The sequence below is a fragment of the Podarcis muralis genome, chromosome 6, assembly GCF_964188315.1.
Source record: "Podarcis muralis chromosome 6, rPodMur119.hap1.1, whole genome shotgun sequence".
NCBI lineage: Eukaryota > Metazoa > Chordata > Lepidosauria > Squamata > Lacertidae > Podarcis > Podarcis muralis.
In genome coordinates, this window is record NC_135660.1 from 33,302,219 (window position 1) to 33,322,777 (window position 20,559).

At 41.1% G+C, this 20,559-nt stretch overlaps 1 protein-coding gene across 7 annotated transcripts in view; it reads left to right on the top strand.

Annotated features, from left to right (window-relative positions):
• The first annotated feature begins 351 nt into the window (after positions 1-351).
• Positions 352-20,559, top strand: part of NMNAT3 (nicotinamide nucleotide adenylyltransferase 3) — a 35,402-nt gene continuing 15,194 nt past the window's right edge. For 2 of the 7 annotated variants that reach the window (XM_028731026.2, XM_077929946.1), the window contains exons 1-2: positions 522-621; positions 11,623-11,761. In XM_028731026.2, the coding sequence (XP_028586859.2) occupies positions 11,653-11,761 (109 nt within the window). In that variant the 5' untranslated portion in view covers positions 522-621; positions 11,623-11,652. Of the gene's footprint in view, positions 622-763; positions 1,080-1,126; positions 1,931-10,790; positions 10,910-11,622; positions 11,762-20,559 lie in introns of those variants that run through there. The other 5 variants (XM_028731027.2, XM_028731028.2, XM_077929945.1 and 2 more) reach the window with 5 other exon arrangements.

Genomic DNA, 20,559 nt, shown 5'->3' on the forward strand with positions numbered 1-20,559 from the left:
CAGACTAAGAAGGAGAAGGGGACGACAGAGGACGAGATGCAGATAGGTAGCCGTGTTGGTCTGCCATAGTCAAAACAAAAAAAATTCCTTCCAGTAGCACCTTAAAGACCAACTAAGTTAGTTCTTGGTATGAGCTTTCCTGTGCATGCACACTTCTTCAGATACACGAGATGGTTGGATGGTTGGAGAGGACGAGATGGTTGGATAGTGTTCTCGAAGATGGTTGGATAGTGTTCTCGAAGCTACAAACATGAGTCTGACCAAGCTGCAGGAGGCAGTGGAAGATAGGAGTGCCTGGCGCGCTGTGCTCTGGTCCATGGGGTCATGAAGAGTCGGACACGACTAAAGGACTAAACAACACCACCCAAGACTGGATGCGGTGCAAGGACGGGCTTTCCACGCGCCCTCCCAAATGGCCAGAGAGGAAAAAATAAGGCAAAAGCGACTGGCTGCCATCTTACAAGTCCCGCTCTCCCGCCCGCCTCAGCCAATCCGCAACGCCCAGCCGCCCTTCGCCGGAGTTGGCTCTCCCGGGGTGAAAGTCCCGCCCCTGGAGAGGGGCCGAGCCTGTCAATCAAGTAGAGGAAGCCGAAAGAAAGCCGAGCTGGTCGATTTCCGCTGGTAAGGGGAGTTGACGGGAACGGGGACGGGGGGGCGTCAACCAGGGAGTGCGAACAAGCGGAAGGAGAGAGAGGAGGGGGTCAGTTCGTCGCGGGGGAGGGGCGAGCTCCCGAAAAGGGCTGTGCGCACGCGCGGTCTCGTGTGTTTCCCCCCCCCCCCCAGGCTCGTTATTGAGGCGGCGCGCGCAGCCCTTTCTGGTTGCGACCGTCTCGTGCCAGGCTGGCGGCAGTGGTTGTAGTTGCAGGAAGGTCTCATTCTGTTCTCCGTATACGAAACTTAAGGGGGGGGGGGGGGAACGTGCTCATGAGCATGTGCAGAATACAGCCACTAATTTTATTGTAGGATTCCCGTCCCCCTTTGCTAGCTGGCCAGGAACAGCCAAGAAGTACAGTAACTGGCTTGCTGCTGCTGCTGTTGGCCCGTGAACACAGAAAGGTTTCCTATGCAGAACTGCAAAGGTGAAACTTTGTCATTGGGTGGGTAGGGGGGCAAGCTGCTCGGCTGGTGCAAAAATAGGCGATTCTGCATGAACCCCAGGTTCAGTTTTATTAGTCATTTAAGTGTTGGAAGCACGTTGTTCACTTGCGTGCTTGTGTGCTACTTAAGACCTTTTTTCAAAGAAAAAGTTTTATATATACGTATATATAACGACCCACATCAAAGGCTCCTGAATGAATATAACAGCAGGAATGGGATAAAGGGAGAGTGCTTCGTGGGTCAGTAACAGGTTAAAGAACAGCAAGCAGTTGAGATGAATGCGCATTTCTCGCAAGAGAGAGGCAGGATACCATAGCTGTCAACGTTTCCCTTTTTTTAAGGGAAATTCCCTTATTCCGAATAGGATTCCTCGCAAGAAAAGGGAAAAGTTGACAGCTATGCAGGATATCCCCCAGGATCTCTTTTGGGGCCAGTCTTTTTTAAAGTCTCCATAAATCACCTGAGGCAGTAGTCACTTTCTGTGATGACAGTTTAGGGTGGTGAGAACAGACTGTGAGGAGCTGGGAAAGGATCTCACCCAAGTGGTGAGCTCAAAATGGGAAGTGCAGTTCAATGTCAAGTGATACCCAGAGAAGCGAAATACTGTATAACACTGCATATATGCTTATGGTGTCTGAACCCATCTGGTTTAAGAGCTTCTGCTCACTTATTGGATTGCAAACAAGCCCACACATCACTGAACATACAGTCAGGGGCCCAGTCAGTGCACACTTGTCATTGATAGACCTTTTGCAGTGTACTCTTGGCCACGCTTACTCGGATGTAATCCCAATGGTAAACAAGCACAGGATTGTGCTGCAAGGTTGATACAGTATGTGAAGTATTTTTATTATCTTCTTCTAAGCTATTAAAACGAAGTATTTTGGCATCTGATTCTGGGAGATCATAATTAATTGTTGCTGTGTTACTTTTAATCCAGATGTTACATTGCAAATTCCTTGCCTCAAGTAATGACCTGAATTCTTTATGCATTTTGTGAAGTTAGTGCTTGAATGGGAAATTTAACATACACCCATATGTTCTTCAAAGGCTCATAGCTTAATTCTACATTCTGAAGTCAGTTGGACTAGTACATTTTAAGGAGGGAAGGTGATGTTGGTTCAGTAGATGAATGCCCTTAAAACTATTGAGGTGAATGTTGGTGGTAAAAACAATCCTGGGTCTAAATACCAACAATTTGAGTATTTATAGCCTTTGCAATGAAAATTACATCTGGAGAGACTATTATTATTCTTGTGCTACAACGGTAGTGTGGTGTATGCTGTTAAATCACTATCATTTTTAACCCCAAAGGTATTAAAATTATTCTGCTGTATATAATTTGTAAACTGTTTGAATTCATTCAGTATGGCATGATTAATACTGTACTCTATGGGTGAAACTCTTGGCTGGTTGTATTTTTTTATTTTTCTGTACGTCTTTAAAATATATTGTGTTTTTCACAAGACGCTTGAAAACGACCTTTAGTCTGTAACACTTTTTTATACAGGCTCGTGAATATAGTTAATGTGGTATGTTACATGGGGCAGATTTTAGTGGGAATGATGGCCCATAGAAATGGATTATAATTCCAATTAATTTAAGTGAAGTAAGTCATTCTGGTTCTGTGAACATATGCAGTTTTCAATATAGGCCTTCCCAGTCATCATTTTTCAGTCAGAGCAGCATTGGAAATGGGATACTTTCTGGAGGTATAGCATCTCTTGTGCTGGAAAATAGTGTGTGAGAGAGAGAAAGAGAAAAAGAAAGAAAGAAAGAGAAAGAAAGAAAAATTGAATGCTGCTTAATCCTTTCCTTCGCAGCTCCCCCCATTTAAAAAAAAAACCCCAGCTGATTTTGCTTCCATCAGATTTCATGTGTGTGTTTATAAAGCTAAGCTCACACCTAGAATTCTGCAGGGTGGAAAAGAGCCATGGTGGCAGTAGTGGGGAGATATAATTTAGAGGAGAAAATGAGTAAGGAAGAGGTTAAGTACTATTAACTCCTGGTTCCTTTTCATTTAAAGCACACACAAAACATATGCATATAATGTATTGTTCACCCCTGAGTAGTGTCTTATTATTATGAAATACATATTAAGGAAAAATGAAATTTTGTCTCCCCTGTTGCAGTAGTATTTTTTTCATTACATTGTGTGGTAATAATATATACTACATATATACAAAGTAGACTGTATTTATTAACACGTCACATACAGTCATTTCCTTCCTCTGCAGGTGTTTATTTAATATTGGCAGTTCACAGTTCAGACCTAGCTAATTTATGCTCTTCAGGAGGAACAAATTACAAATAATTGCTAGTAGGAAACAAGCAATTTGCCGCTATGGTATAGAATTCTAATCAAAAAGTTGCCAATGTAAAATGTGTGCAAACACTTCTAAAATTGAGGCTCTGTATTCCCCCTCCCCCTGAGAAGTTTTGGAAATCTCAGTGTCAAATTCAAAAACTAATTATTTTGGGAAAACTTTTGTATGTGGTCATTTACTTTTTCTGTTATTTTAAATGTAATCTGATACATTATCTACTTCAAACAAAGTAAAATAGCAGGTGGTATGTTCTTTGCTTTTGGAAATGTTAAGGAGCTTGTTTAAGAGAACAAAATGGGCACATCAGGAAACTCCTGATTAATTATACCACGTAATGGGGTCTGCAGTTCAGCACTACATGCTGAGTATTTTGAGCATAATGGTTACTCCCTGATTTTTCTGATTCTATGGGAAATTGACAAATTTTATTAAATAAATTGATTAAATTAAAAAAAGGCTCTCCAACCAAGTCATAATATACTATGAAATCAGTATTGCTGGGTATGAAGGTTTCCCTCATCATCTACATATTGTTATCCCTTTAAGCTAGACAGTTCTTGCAAATGGAAAATTCTGAGGGCTCGCAACAGGTGCTACAATGTGCTTGTAAAAGATAGTCTCTAGCAAAGGATCTGTGAAGAAGTCTGCAGTGTCGAATGGTCTATTGATATAAGAATCCCAGTGGTTTATTATTATTATGTAGAGAATAAAGGCTTTCTGCCCCTCTCCTCCCCATCACATTGTTTCCTTTCAGCCCACTGTATCTGTGTTTCTTGCCCTTCATTTTACTAATTTTTACAGCCCACCCAGGAAGCTCAAAAATTAAAATGCAAGCTCATCACTATGTTGTAGATTCTCGTAATTAATCATAAATGTCTCCGATTACTGACGGTTTTCAGCAGAACCTTCTGAGGTAACATCATTTATTATCGATACCTTGTAGGAATAGAAATGATGCAGGAAGAACTTATGTACATTTTCTTACAGCATTTGATTCCCACACAAACACCCCTTTTCTCAAACTAGTTGAAAGTAGCTTCTGGGATGTTTGGCCATGTGTTTGGCCAGGGGACACTTTGCTGACCTGTGAAATTTGGACTCATTGAAGTGTTGAAAACACCATGAACTATGACCATCCAGGTCATAATAGTAGAATGTGAAAATATGTAACATGTAACATGTTGGCTGTTGATAGCCTAAACCCCTAGTTTTATGTTGACAATGGACAACTCTCCTTGATTTCCACAAGTAGGCAGCTATATTGGTTGCTATCCTAAGGAACTCCTCATTCAAGTTGAGGAAGTGACCTTTAAGGCTAGGTGTGTTTTGCTGGTTTGCTTTCTTATATTAATCTTGCAAGAAATTAAAAAGGTTTCTTCTCTTTAACCGAAATGTTTTTTTGTATAGGCTGCAGCTGGGGATTTTGGTAATGTTCACTGAATGTTATTCTGTTAGGGTTATTTAAATTGACTGTTTTTATTGTAATTTGAATTATATGCTTTAATGTTTCTTTGTAATGTAAGCCACTTTGGGAAGTCATGAAAGGCAAATAACTGAAATACATAAAAAGTAGAAATGAACGCTACAATTTATTTATAACAGAAAAAATGAGTTAACTATATAATAGTTATTAACTGTTATGGCGCATTAGTTGTTTCATTCATCCTATAATTGTGAACATTCATAGAATAGTGTATTGTTATGCTGCAATGCTTTCTCAATTACTTGCGTGGAAGCCCCACTAATCTCAATGGGACCTCTGAGTAAATATGTATAGGATTGAATTGTAAGAGTCCTTGAAGAATATTGTTCAATGTGTACATGTAAACCAAGATATTATGAGCATTCTTTAACAACAACTTTTTAAATGTCATACACTTAATGCATTATATCTATTTTTAAGTGTAAAATTCTACAGTGTTTGAATGGTAGTTTCTGAATGTGCTCCAGCTGCCTCTGATGAAGAAGTGTTCTACGCGCATTAAGCTGGAGTGTGTTTGTAAATAAACAGACATTTTCTTCCAAACCTTTTAAGGATTGCTTCCTTGCTATTTTGGTGGTGGGTGAGCCCCAGAGCTAAGAAGCAGAAGCCTGTGACCAAATGTGGAAGGATGATGGCTTGCCTTATAGTGGAGTGAGACATTATAAAATGTGGCAATTCATATTCCTGAATTCCTAATTTGAACGTTGACTCAATCACTAGTTCAATGCCATTATTTTTTAGGGTAATAATTATGCTGATGGTGATTTTGTGTTTGGAAGTTTGCAGTTCAGGAATGCTGTTGGGCTTGATGTGAGTTGGCGAGGTTGAAGCTGACGGTGGTGGTCCAGGGGTCCTTCTTAACCAGCTTCAGCTGGTTCACCTGTGTGAAGAGAATGGACCTTCCTTCAGTTATCCATGTAATGTTCAAGCTGGAGTACTGCAATGCTGTCCATGGTTTTGGAACTTCATCTGGTACAAAATTCAGTCTTCAGGTTGTTTGTGGAGCCATGCAGTTGAAGCAACCTGTGTTGTACCACTGTGTTTCTGGCCCAAATTTAAAACGCTTGTGATGACCTTTGAAGCACTGAATATTTTTAAACCAGATTATTTTAGCATTCCCTTCACCCATATCAACTTACCTGTACCTTAAGATTCACTTCAGAAGCCCTGCTTCTTAGGTTCTCACCTTGAAAGACAAGTTAGTGGGCTCACGGAACAGGACCTTCTCTATGGTGTCTCCACAGCTATGGAACTTGATTGCATGTGTAGTTAGGCTGGCTCAGTTTTTTTGTTTTTTGTTTTAGTTGTCCTTATGATCTCCCTGTCCCTAGTTTAGCAAACTGAGAACGGGTGTCAGACTTGTGTGCACATATCTTTACCTAGTCTCGTCACCTTGAGTGCTGGCTTCACTCCAGGGCTGCTTCCTGTTCTGTCTGTACAGGCCATGTTGCTTTATGAACAAGGATGTAAACTAGGAGGAAACTGTGGCTTAAGAACTGACTGAGTACCCAGTTAGTAAAACCAATGTTCTCTGGTTAGGATATATTGGGAATTCTGACTTAAACAGACCTTATTTGAAGGTGGTTTGTTGGGTGTGTGCTGGTCTACTCACGCTTGCATTGCTTAAATGGTAAATAATTTGGAATTGTAAGGAATATTTAAACTTTATACAATCTAGTCAATCATATTTAAATCTGACAGACTTCATAGGCATAGTACTAGCTTGTAAAGCTCCCCCTTTTAATTTCAACTGTTCCTGTGCTATATAAGAAACTGGACTTTGTATACAGTGTACCATGTTTTAATCTATGGTTGCACATTTCACAGTCTCCAGTTTTAACAGTTCACTTTGTTGTGTTAATAAATGTCCTTGAAAATGCAGCTGTGCTCAGGGTCAAACTAGATAAGGCAGAGCAGCCATGCACGCATCTGCTCCGTTTGCATATAAAGTTGAAGAATCTTCTTTGCCGTAAAATGTCTGTGGGGGAGCAAAACTCACTCCTCCACCTTACCTGCCGTGTTCCACCAGAAGTGATCTCAGCTGGGAAGAAGCAGCTTAAAGTGCAATAGTTTAAGGGAGCTGGGTGATGAGTTTGGCTTTCCTCCCTCATACAGTCCTTTTCATGTGAAGAATAGGTCCTTACCCAGCTCTGCTTTATGTATGAACAGGGCAGACACTGAGATACATGGCTGCCTTGTCACATCTTGTTTGGCCTTCAGATTCAGGGTGGAGTGTGGGCTTTGGTCCAGATAAAAGACTTCAGCGTGCAAGAACTTGCAAATGGGAGATGTATGTAAGGTACATCTGGCTGGCATGCGGCCCTCTAGATGTTCTTTGACTCCAGCTCTTATCAGCCCAGACTGACATGGGTAGTGATCAAGGGTTGTTGACTTCTAATCCAGCTACATCGAGAGGGGCACAGGCTAACACCCCTGGTATAAGGCATGCTGTGCTTGTGGCATTCCTTCGTAGGATTTCTAGAGCCATGTGGGTACATAAGTTTATGTACTTAGTGAGCAGAGTTGGCTATTTTTAGCTAGAGACATTTCTTTCATTTTCATTGTCATTGCAGACACATTATTGATGCGCTGCAACGATCAAAGAGAATTAAGTATTTCCAAATCATTGCTTTGAAGCAGTAAACCTTACAGCTGTGTGCCTTCCTCCTTTCTGATGCTGTACTTGTGTATCTTGATTTTGAAATAAAATAATCTCTGTTCTTAAAATAGATTTCCTGAGGGTTGGTTTGTATCTGGAATTCCAAATACCCTATTTTTACTAGAAGCCTTTGTAAGAGAAGTTCAAACCCTGGGTTTCAAGTTAATGCTTACGGGCAGATCTCTGTATCCTCTTTGTATGATAACTGCACTACAAATAAACCAAAAACAGTTTGTAAGCAGTGTGGCAAGAAACTGCTTTCAGCATTTGAAAGTACAACAGCTATTTGAAAATTAAGTAGTTCAGGTCATGAGCTTTCAAATGATTCCTGACTGGGCCTGCAAATTCTTTCTTGTCCCTCTTGCCATGGTGAGACGTCAGCGAAGCTCTGGTGAGCAAGATGAATCCTTAAACCAGAGTGGGAAGAATGACTCTTGCCCCTTCCCCAGCCACAAATGTAGACGGAAGCCTGCTTTTTAGCTGTGTGCTTATTGGGTGCAAACAGAGAGCCATTTTTAAAATCTCCAGCTCTGAGCTAGAGTAGAACAGTGTAGTCACAATAGTTTGCCCCTGCGCCTGCTGGGAGTTCCATTTGCCTGGTAGATGCCTACTTCCCCTTTCTGAGCTGGAGGGGTAGCTATATAGCTGTGTACAGCCTCCTGCAGATTGTTCTAAAAACAGGCTTTAGAATAGAAGCAGCAACCCATCAGGTCATTTTTTCTTTTTAAAGAAAGCAACTTCCTTTTAAATATTAGGAAGAACTTTCTAAGAGTCACAGCTGTTCAACAGACTCCCACGAGAGGTGGTGGACTTTCATTCCTTGGAGGTTTTTCAGCAGAGGTTGGAAGGCCACCAGTCATGTACATAGAACTTCATTAATATTCCTGCATTGCAGGGGGCTGGACTAGATGACGCTCAGGATCCCTTCCAACTCTACAGTTCTCTGATTCCAGAAGATACAGAGACCTGGAAGATGGTTTCACAATATCTTTTATTTGAGTAAGGGTAAAAAAAAAATAGATGCTAATGATTTCCACTTAAATCAGGACTGCCTACTTGAATGTCAGATATTGGACACATAAATCTGAATAGTGATGCTGTGGCTGCTTTGTCTCCCACTGTTATCTCACTGGTTCCCTTGCCAGGCCTTCCATCCACATCACATAGGTTCTTCCACATTGAAAGAATGATTTCTTACAACTGTGGAGCAAGTATTATGTGGCACCTGCAACAGGGCCAGTTCTGCAGATGGAAACAATCAACCTGGAATATATGGGGTAAGGCAATCTCATATGCAAACATGTCCCAGACTGTTAAAGGCTTTATGTACAAATAGGAACACCTTGAACTTGGCCCAGTAGCAAATTGGCAACCAGTGGAGATCTCTAAGCAAAGGCGTTCTATGCTGACTGGGTCCCACTCCTGTCAGCAGCCATGCTGCAGCTTTCTACACTAACTGCAGCTTCTGGATCAAGCGCAAGGGAAGCCCCTACATCAGCAGCTGTTGACTCTCTGGCCTACTCCCAGGAGTCTCTGCATAGGCTTCCTGAATTCAGACATCCATGCTCAACCTGTGGGTGTCAGGAAATGGGGTAAAGGAGCTGCATAACATTGCGTGTGCTAAGGATAAAAGCACATCCCTATTCGCAGTGAAGCCTACTTCATGAGGGCATTTGAAGGGAGATATGCTCTCCTTTTTCTGCCTTTCCCACTTATACACAAGTTTCTTGACCAGCTGCCCTCTACTTTTCCTTCTCTCTTTCTCTAGTCACACCCTTACATACAAGTGTTTCTTGCCCTGCTTTTCCTCTCCTTCATTTTCCATGACACAGTTACTGACTTGTCTACTCAACAAGGGGCAGTTAATGAGGAACAAATTCAGCGAGGTCTCTTCAGTGTCTAAACTTTGTATGCAGAGTTTATTTCAGGGTGCTGTAAGTGTCTTTGAAAAGGTGCAAATTGGCTCTTACGTTGACATCTAAGCAGGTTTTGCCAGCTTGAGAGTGCTTCTCTTTTCTTTAAGCAAAGGGGTCTGTTTTCAGGACCTTTGTTAATGGCCCCCTAATAATGTACACTGTTTGCTGTTACAGTCACAAAGTAAAAGCTGCTGCTTCCCAGCATCCTGTATTCTTAATTAGATTTCCATTACTTTTCTCTGTGAGAGATAAAGTGCGTACATTCACTTATTTATTGAGTGTTGTGGTGGTGGGTTTTTTGGATGAGTGCAATCATAGCAGATCAACTACGTTGAGAACAAAGTACTTGGATTCATTGGGCCTGTTGGGTGCAGGGCATGTGAATGTCTTGTTTTTATACAGTGTGACTTACCGTAACTTGCATGCTCCAGTCATCCAGGCAGTAAGTATTTCTTCTCTAGTATCATGGTTCTCTTTTTTTCTGATGTAATGTAGCCAAAACACCCACCACCTATGCAGGAGAAGGAGGTAAAGGCTGCCTTGGTGAACCCCAAAGTTTGCAGAAGTACAAAAAAAAAATATCTTAAGAAAGACACCCTAAGAGGGGAAACCCCCCAAAGTCTAATGAGCACTGAGCATACTCAGGGCCACAAAATGCAAACTGCCTGGGGATTGGTGGAATGGAAAATCAGATCGGAGTCGAGTGGTCAGAATACTGAAGAGCAGCACTCTAACATTTTGTAGTGATCCCACTTGTGACTCTGCTAGTGATAAAAGTTCCAGACAGCCAAGCACCTATCAACAGGTTCTGGTCATAGGTAGGCCAGAGAGCCAACAGCCCCTAAATTCACTTTGGCCTCTGGCTTGGTATCCCATTTCTGGGGGATGAACCATCAAAATCATAAGTTGTGACTGCTACATGGAAGCTGCTGGAAATCTATATACTGGCATTACCGCTTGGTGACCTTTTTAATATGCGAGACCCACTCTCAATGCGATTTGCCACGATTGTGTGGGGAGTCACTACTTGAGCAACAGGAAGAGTTAGGTTTGAAAGGCATAAATAGCTCAAAGAGTCTGATGCAGAAGCTTTTGGAGTTCATTCTCATATAGACAGTGGTGGTCCCTTCAGAATAACAGGTCTGATATAATGTCACAAATATTTGTTGTTTCGAAGCGACAAACTATTTGGAGTTCAGATGAATGTTTGCAGGACAAAGGCTGAGAGAGGAGCAGACTCAATCTGAGTTATGAACAAAACATCCAGAGCTGCTTGTCTGCCCTCACAGGTTTTAATCTCTTTTCAGATTATACAGAGAAGTCACAGAATTGAAAACACTGTCTTGAGGCCTTAGGGCCGAGCTGACAACGTGAGACAAGGGTGACCACATTTCATGAGTTAGCTTCTGTTTTCAAAACAAAACAGGTATAGGATGGAGAAACCATTGCACATTGGAAGGGTCTGTGTGGATGTAACAAGCCCAGTGGTCCTGATGAAAATTCTCCCAAATTGTTGAAGCTCCTGTTCTCCCAGGGGAACAGCCACTGTGCAAAAATGGCAGCTTTTTTCTTGGAGTAACTCAGCAGCCTTAATGCACAATTGTAGTTACGCTGTAATGGAAATAGATGCAGTTGTTTATCACATGATGAGCTAGAAAGGTAGCACCGGTAAAGGGAGAGCATTCCATATTTATGAAGGTCCTATCAATGCAGAGGACAATGATAATGAATAGGAAAAGTGCTGATACCCAACATAGCCATGTGTGTATGCAGTATTTCTCTGAAACATTTGCATACAAGATTTTGACTTCATTGTATTTTCTTTGTGATTTGATCCACCCTGAAGATCCTATGGGACAATATAGTGTGTGTGGGGGGGAATACATAGATTTCAAAACTAAATAAATCTGATGTAGCTATAGTATAGTCCTCCCCAGGGCTCCTATTTATTTCAATAAAGATGTAGATTTCAGCATTAGTACTTAGGATATTCATTCACTGTTAGTCTACTATAATGTTTCAGCGAGTTGCTTTTTTAAAAATAGAATGATGATTCATTGTTCATTTTGAGGAAAAGTTTCAGAAGGCTGTTAGCTGTATGAGCTAATATAATTGCTATTTCTCCCCTCACCCCTTTAGGGTGTGTTGCTGCAGAGATTGCTTGCCTCGATGAAGCATCTGGCACCCCTCACCCTTCTTGCCTGTGGCTCTTTTAACCCCATAACAAACATGCATATGCGTCTATTTGAACTAGCAAGAGATCACCTTCATCAAACAGGTCAGTGTGCAGAGTTGGAATGTGGAACCATTGGAATCTCGGAAAATTGGCAACATTTCACATCATTGCAACACATTTTTATTCCTGTTAATTAAAGTTCAAGACTTAGATATTTCACAGCATGCTGAACAGAATTTTTGCACCTTTATCACCTCTTAAAATAAGGCTCAAAATATGGAGATATAAAATGGGATTTTCACACCACAACGGTGAAGTTATGTCAGCTGTTTAGTAGAATAGTTGCAGATTTAAACTTGTTTAAAGGGGCCTTACTCCCCCTGCCCCATTTTTCTCGAGGAGCAAAGAAACACTTTATGTATGTATGATAGTCTTACCATTTAGTCTAAAGATTTACAGTTTACACTAGGGGGAAAAATGGGGAAAGGGGGCATATTCACCAAGGTGTAAAACTGCTTCTTCAAAACAGAACTTGCAAAAGAGCTATGTTTCAGCAGCTTTGGTGTTTCATTCAAATGACCAGGATAGCTCTCTGGATCATCTAACTCATGTTCATTCAGGCACCAGCAAAGCATCAAGGTAGGGATAAGTAGGTAGCTATTTATTTAAAGGCTCAGAATCATTGACAGATGGAGTGTTGGACATGGATGCTTGGAAAGCATCAAGAAACAGTTCAGGAGCATTTAGCAGATTGCAGATTTCCGATGCTCGGGTGAAACAAAAATACCAGAGCAAGATTAGTGCATCATAACACTTGCATGAGCAAGTTACAGAACCAGAACTCAAATACAGTTTCAATGACCGGTGACAAGGCAAGCTGTGAATATTGATATTTGGCCCAATTTACCCTTGCAATGCTACAATGCAAAAGAGAAAAATGGGAAGGGATCTATTAGTAGCAGCCAAAGATTTTTTAGTAGAAAATTGGGGAGGTACTTCCTCAGCATCAGGGAAGGAATGGCTTGCTAAAGTGAGTGAAGTGGTTGACAGACTTCATCCAACTGAGAGAAGGAAAACAGAGGTTAGCAAATTTTAACAATAACTGGCTTCTGTTTTTTCTTTTGTGAATTTAAGGTATAATCTTAGAACTGACAAATATCGAAACTTTCCCCTGCTATAAAGAGATGCTTGCTGTTACATTTTCATAGATGTGATCAAGCAGTTATATTTTTCTATATTTTTTCAGGTTGTTATCCAACCCATAGTAATTGGATCTCTAACAACTGCAGTCTCTAACAATTATGTTGTCTTCAATTACACATAATGTTTGAATTGTATAGGCTATTAATGGTGTATGGTTTTGTATAGGTCTGAGTTTAGCTTTCTGGTAAGTTGTTTTAAGGGAAACGGAGACAATTAGCCTGCAAAACTGGTGAAATAATGACAGCTGTAAAATAAATGAATGTTGCCGAGCAAAACAAGAGGAACAGAAAGCCATCCCTGCCCTTATGAAGGACATTTAGAACCAAACTAGATCAACCTCCAGCCTGTGTGTGGTGGTGAGGAGCATTTTAACACTTTCCTTCTCGCAGACAAAAAATCCCCTTTCTGAAGCTATTTGCATTTTAGGGAAGCCTCCAGTGGCACCATTGGTACTGAGGCCCAAGGCTTATACCCTAGGATGCTATTTATATAATGAACAAATGGGCATACGTGCACATTAATTGCTCGTGTATTCAATTAATGTTACATCTAGTTTGACTCTTGGTTGATCAGGAGGCTTTGGCTGTGGCCCTCTGACCCTGCATATTTGAAAGCGCACAGGAACTGGTCCTGGTAATGGCACCCTGGCATTTGTGGGGATGTGCATTGTGTGAAGCTGCTTAGGCCCATATCACTTTCTTCAGTGTCATGGCAATAAAAACAGACACTGTTCTTTATTCAAGACAGGTTCTTAAATTGCCCTAAATGAAGACACTTCCTTGTAACAAAAAGAGCTCTGGTCGTTAAGTCAGAATCCATGCGTTGGATCCAGAGCACATTAGTTGTACTTGAGTCTCATTAACATTGTTGAGGCTTAAGTTAGGCATGCCTTACTTTCCCCAATTATTTCAGTTGGGCTTTGTGCAACTAACTTGGTCTGCATCAAATCCAGTGAACCCATTTTCACAGTATTCCAAATAATTCTTGAAATCTATTTCTTCATGGGTTAGAGTACATACAGCTATGAATATAAGGGACACAATAAGTATGATAAACAGATTCTGTGAGCGCAATGCCCGTACATTGCAAGTTTTTATAGGGATCAATAGAGCAATATTCCAGCACCAGTTCGGTGCCACCTGTTTTACTTGCACGTGCACAGGCATACAAGTAGGCAAAATGATGGGACATTAGAGGGCATGTCTCTGCTACTCCCATGTATCCCTTCCCCTCCAATCAGTACAAGTGGGTCTATTGAACCCTATTGAATCCCTAATTGTGCAGATATGAACTTGTAATGTTGGGGATTGGGCCCATCCCTTTAGGAGTTTCCTTTGGTAACTTTTTATACACTGGTTGGTGTCTCAGCACAAACACTTCCTTTTCTTTTTCATTTTTGCCATTCCAAGCACAGCATCCTATTCATCCCTGCCAAGCAACTTTGGCTGTGTATGTTAAGTGAATTTCTCTCTCCTCTATTCACACCAGTGGGCAAATTTTATGAAGTCACTTCCTAAATACAATGGATGTGACTATACACCAGTGAATAGCTATGAGAGTAATGCACCCCTTTGTATTTTATTAGTACTCATGTGAAACCTTATTTAACTTTTCATGCCTTGTCATGCATGGCTAGATATTTCGTCTCATAATGCGATTCAATTCCTTGTTCTACAAGTGCCTTTTAGTACCGTGCTGATGGTGCCAAATATCTTTTTTGCAATCTGTTAGTGCTAATGCTCTCAGATGCTCATGTTCCTCTGTGCTCTTATTATCTTCCATTGCTTCCTACAGTTTAAAGAAGGTCAGAAATGATCTATCTTTTCTATGTATTTTACCTTTAATGAAATCTTTTTTTATAGAGTGCTTCAGTCTACATAATGAAAGGAATGTAAGATGTCGGCCTGAGGGAAGATGAAAAATACAAGACCACTCACCTAGTGCTCTGGGTTAGATAACAACAACATGTGTGGTTTTATTTCTCTTCTTTCTTGAATTTGTTCATTTTTGACCACCAGTGGGGCAGGAGGCCAGCGTATAAAAAAAGCATCAGATTGTGGGCTTAGGTGAACCTTTTGTATTACCCTTATCTACCCATAAGCAGGCTCTTCTTGGCTAAGATGAATATTGGAGATGTATACCATATTAACATTTGGCAGGCAGTTGTTAGAAACAAACTGCTGGACTAGATGGATCTTTTGTTCTGAACTAGAAGGATTTGAGAAAAGAGTCAAGGGAAGATGAGAAAAATGTAAACCAGCAGCGGACTTGGTCTCTAACATTAGGAAGATATGATACTCGCAAACACCATGTTAGGCATTGTGCCATTTAACTCAGTATTGCCTACACATGACTAGCAGAGGTTCTCTATGGTTTAAGATGGACCCCTTTCCCATCCTGAGCTGAAAATGCCAGTGATTGAACCTGGAACCTTTTGCATCAAAGCAAGGGCTCTACCACTGAGCTTACATCTCTTCTCTCTAATATTAGCTGCTAGATCTCCCATGCTGCTTGCTACTCCTTCACTGAAAATAACGGATATGCAATCTTGCCTGTTCTGATAAATCTAATGAACTTGCAAATGAACATGTGTAGCAGTCAAATCAACACATCCCATGGTTTTGCCACCTGTTTGGCAGATATGCTTTAATAAATCTAAGAACAATGTGCTGATGGTTTAGACCAAGAATATGTAATGTTGGTGGCTTGTATTATAATCATATGAAGCTTGCTCTGTCATTTTCTCATTATTTTCTTTTCTTCTATCATGAAACATTTGGAGTGTGCCTCTCTTCATAAATTCATTTCTTCCTCATCTGTCTTTGTGCGGACCAGAGGAAACCTCAAAAATAAGCTGGCAAAAAGGCAGTTGTAGTCAGTTTCTTGCCAACTGGAACAAACATTATTTACCAAAACATATTCGCTCTTAAATCTTTTTTCCTGCACATCAGCCATACCTGAATCACACCACTTGAACGTGTGTTTGACTTGAGGGAGAGTTTGTACCTGAGCAGTGGTTGAGTCTGAAGCTTTATTAGCTGGCTCAGCAAGGCTTAGATCAGGCTGTAACACTCAGATCTGACAGCATGCTATTTTTTGACCCTACGATCTCGTTATTTTGGAAGGAATGCATACCTCACCTATGCAAACATACCAGCATAATTCCTCTTTCAGCCTGCTTGTTTCACAATGGGACATAATTTGATCAGGGTTTTTTGTGTGTGTGTTTTTGAAGCACATATGATCTTTCTGCTCAGAAATTTTGAATACTATTAGTTTTACTTTATAATCAGTCCCTCCCATTCCCAGTGTCTGGGCAGATTTGCTCTTATTTCACACTCTTGGCGGGAGGTGGATAGGTTTACACAGTCAACTTTGTTTTGAAACATGATCTATTGCAAAGTACCGTACTGTATGATGATCATGGGTATTGTATTCCATATGCTGTTTCCATTGTAGGGTTGCTGCTCATCTCCAAAAGTTCAGTTTCACACTAATGCTTCCTATACAAGGAAGTGGTCTTAAGCTATCTCACGTGGATACTATTGCTGGGACGAAAAGAAAAGGAAAAAAAGCCAGATTTCTCCATTGATTTGTAGGGATCAGAAAGAAAATACCCCTGAAGACAAGTGGGTGACCAAAGTTTCCATAGGTGTTCCAGGAAATGTATTGAGTCTGGGAAGCTATGGAGAGTCTGAAGGTGTTGTGATGGTGTTCAGTATTACTTAATTACCACCATGGCATAAGCAAATAAGTTCCACTATGCTCTTCTTTTCCAAATGAACAGTAGACCATGTAACAGTTGTGTTACATTAACTTAATTATGTACAGTCAATATATTAGATAGAAAATAAAGTATTCATCCATTTCGTTTACTGTGGGGCAAAAAGACCACCTCCCGCTTGGGTGGATTTCACCCAAAGATCATCATCATGCACATGGTACAACATCATGTGCCAGTTTCACTGATCTCAAGTTATGAGTTTCTCTAAGGAGCATTTAATCTAATTTGAAGGTTTAAGTGTTATCATTAACATTTCTTGAATACAAGGCTGTTCTGGTTTGACATATTCCTGGTCACATACCAACTGAGAATAGATTAGAATGCTGAACACTAATTAACTAATAAGGTTCTGGAACCTTTAAGGATACGAGTAGTCATGCTTAAAAAAGGAAGGAAATTATGCGGGATACTAGGATTGGTAATAATCAACTTTAAATATCTGCTAAAAGAAATTGAGTATTTGAGTTAGTTGCAACAGCATTTTCAGTGTTAAAACCTTATTTTAAGAAGCTTCTATTACAAAGGAGATGGGACAGGTTAGTAACCAGGAAAGGGTAGCACAGGACTTCTGTATAGACCAACTGCAGGCAGGTTGTCTCCCTTGAAGGAGGTACAAGCGCCATGCAGGGGGTGGGTAGGAACTCAATTGGAGTACCAATAGGAGTACCAAAGATCACAGGATGCAGAAAAGATGCATAGAGAATGGTTCATTGCCCTGATTTTCTGTAAATCACAATGGGCTGGGTATCTGCACGAATGGTCCATGGCCATCTGGCGAAAATGACCAGCGGCTGGCCGTGTGAATGTATCCTAAGGGGCCATCTCTGTCCTAGTGTAGAACAAGCCATCTGGGCATGGTCCTTGTGGCCCAAGCATCATGGCTTTCTTCATTTGTGTGTTGTCTTCTTCGGGAGTAGTCACAAGGTGATGTGATGTACACTGCAAAATCCCATTGCATATCCAGCTGTCCAGCTGTGTATTCTTCCTGAAGACTGTCACTTCTACTTGGAACAGATATCTGTCCACTGCTTGCCAGCAAATGTAAGGTCCTTTCCAGCAGCAAGATAGAATGAGAATAGCAACAGTATGAGAAATTGCCCTTTAATCCTCATTAACAGGTGCTGAATGCATATGAGGATCCCAGACAATTGATAAAAGCAAGGGGACTGCATCATAAGTAACACACCTCCTTCCCTCCACCTTTTTGCCAGGGATTTGCAACATATTTAAACCAAAAGCTATGCAACTGAAAGAATAAAATGCTTGATCCCAGGTGCCAGGTTAGTGTCAGATTTAATTAATGTCACAGCAGTTGCTGGCATGAGTTTAACTTTGATTTTCTATTACAGAATGAAACTTGGGGAAATTAAATACTGCATGATAAGGTATTTCCATGTAATCTGGAGAAAAGGTTAGAGTGTAATCTGTGATAATGCTGTTTAAGATGGCAACAGTGCCTTTTCAAACCTTCAGAGCTTAGAAGGTGCTGAAAGACATAAAATAAATATATAAATTTATTGTTACTTTACGTTCCTATTCTTGGTGTAGCTTTGATAACCAAACAAAGCCATATAATAGTGAGAAATATTCCCCTCTCCTCCTGCAAACACCCATAGGAATTATATCTAAAACCTTCAGTGTTTCCAATCTTTCTATCCATTATGTGCATAAAACATGATCCAGCTCTTATATGCAGGGAGAGGAAGAAAAAGAGTATAACTGCATTGCTGGCCCTGCACCAGCTGCAATCCACAGGAATGACATCTCTTCCTCGAATGCTTTCCTGGAGCTGATGTGATCATTAAGCTGTATCCCCAAAGCAGTAAAGTGACAGAGACAGGGTCAGGTTCATAGGTGCAGACTGGCCGCCCTGGCCAAATGCAAGTGCACGGCTGCATGACCAAAAAGGATCCTTTACAGCTGATATAACTTGCTGTTGTCTTGCTCTCAGCGACTCACCTGGGAATGCAGGCAGTTATCAGATTGCCCAGGCAAGGCTTGGAAATCCTTCCCTGCATAGCATGCCTTCAACTATGCTCTGACCACCCCCACCCACAAACCAGCAGGACTGCATTCAAATGCCGCTTTATTCCATTTTCATGACTTTTCCCTGTTAAGTTCTGCAGTATATATCTGAACTTTCATACAGTGAAAAAGCCACTTCTGAAGCTATAGTGGAATATAGTACAAGTTTATTGCTCATTATTGTGTTATTTGCTTTGGGGGGGGGGGACACCCTATTTGCAAATAATATGGAAATGAGTGCTAAACATGCGCTAGATTCCACTATAGTTTCAGAAGTGGCTTTTATGTTCTGTGAAAGCTCACTTTTAATGTGGAAATTAACAGTTAGGGAAATGTCCGTAAAAAATAAACAAACTGCTGTTTAAATGCAGCCAAGGGATTGATGGTTTAACCTATTTGCATTTTCATGCCAGGTTTGTATACATCTCTTTTATTTTTTTATTTTTTTTGTGGATTTAAAAAAAGCATGAGAAATGTGTGTTTACATTTTAAACACTTTGTACACATTTTGTATGCCTTCCATTCCATTAGTATATATTTTGTATGCTTTTCAGTGCATTTCCCTCTATAATGTACATTTCTCAGCATAAAATTTCTTTTTTTAATTCTACTTTTTTGAGCAAAATAGTGTTGCAGAATTTGGATAAGTTTGGGATGGGTGAGTTAGATTAGTTGACTTTAAAATATAAAGTAGGGTTAGAAAGACCCCGGACAAAGTCCAGTCCATCTGAGTTTTACATGGAAAAAAGGACTAAGCACATTGCATTTCTGTGTGGTCTTTTAAGAGGAAGTCCTTAAAAATCCACAGGGAAGCACAAAGGCAACATTTGTGATGAAAAATACAAGTTCTTGCGATGTGGTCTGAGTGCTGCAGCCCTGCTCTTTTACAACTTTAAAAAAGAGAGTCCAGTTGATTAGAGCAGCTCATGTGTATGAATGAATCAATTTATTTCAGTCACTAACCAGAATGCACATGTGCAGTGTTTTGCACTTCTGCACCCCCGTATTAAAATATTGCAAGTCTTCTTGATGATCCCTTGCTTGGAGTTGGATGGGACATGCCTATCCCCATGTAAATGTCTCAAGCGGACTTGCAGTATTTCAGTACTGAGCACATGGTGGCAAGGAGCACCACACACTAGCCAACTAGATTGCTTTTTTAAAAAATGTAAAAGAAAGAGACCAGGCATTGCGTCAGTCCACATATTGCCTTACGGAGGGTTCTGCATAACTGCAGAATGATGCGGATGTGAACTAGATTGAATCATGTGAGTCTGCTTTGGAATCTGGGCAATTTCCCCACATCTCTACCACCACAATGACTCTAGTTGGGTTTTTCATGCTGTAGGTATGCTGTGATCTAAGCATACTGCATGCTGTGATCTAAGATTTGGCCTTGGAGGGACGCAGGTGGCGCTGTGGGTAAAAGCCTCAGCGCCTAGGGCTTGCCAATCGAAAGGTCGGCGGTTCGAATCCCCACGGCGGGGTGCGCTCCTGTTGTTCGGTCCCAGCGCCTGCCAACCTAGCAGTTCGAAAGCACCCCCGGGTGCAAGTAGATAAATAGGGACCGCTTACTAGCGGGAAGGTAAACAGCATTCCGTGTGCGGCTCTGGCTCGCCAGAGCAGCAATGTCACGCTGACCACGTGACCCGGAAGTGTCTCCGGACAGTGCTGGCTCCCGGCCTATAGAGTGAGATGGGTGCACAACCCTAGAGTCTGTCAAGACTGGCCTGTACGGGCAGGGGTACCTTTACCTTTACCTTTAAGATTTGGCCTGGCTATAGATGTCCTCTTAGAAGGTATGGAGGGACTTTGAAAACTGGTGTTGATGCTACTGCAGGAATGTTTGAATAAGCCCTTGGCCTGAAGAGGCAGCTTTTAATTTTTT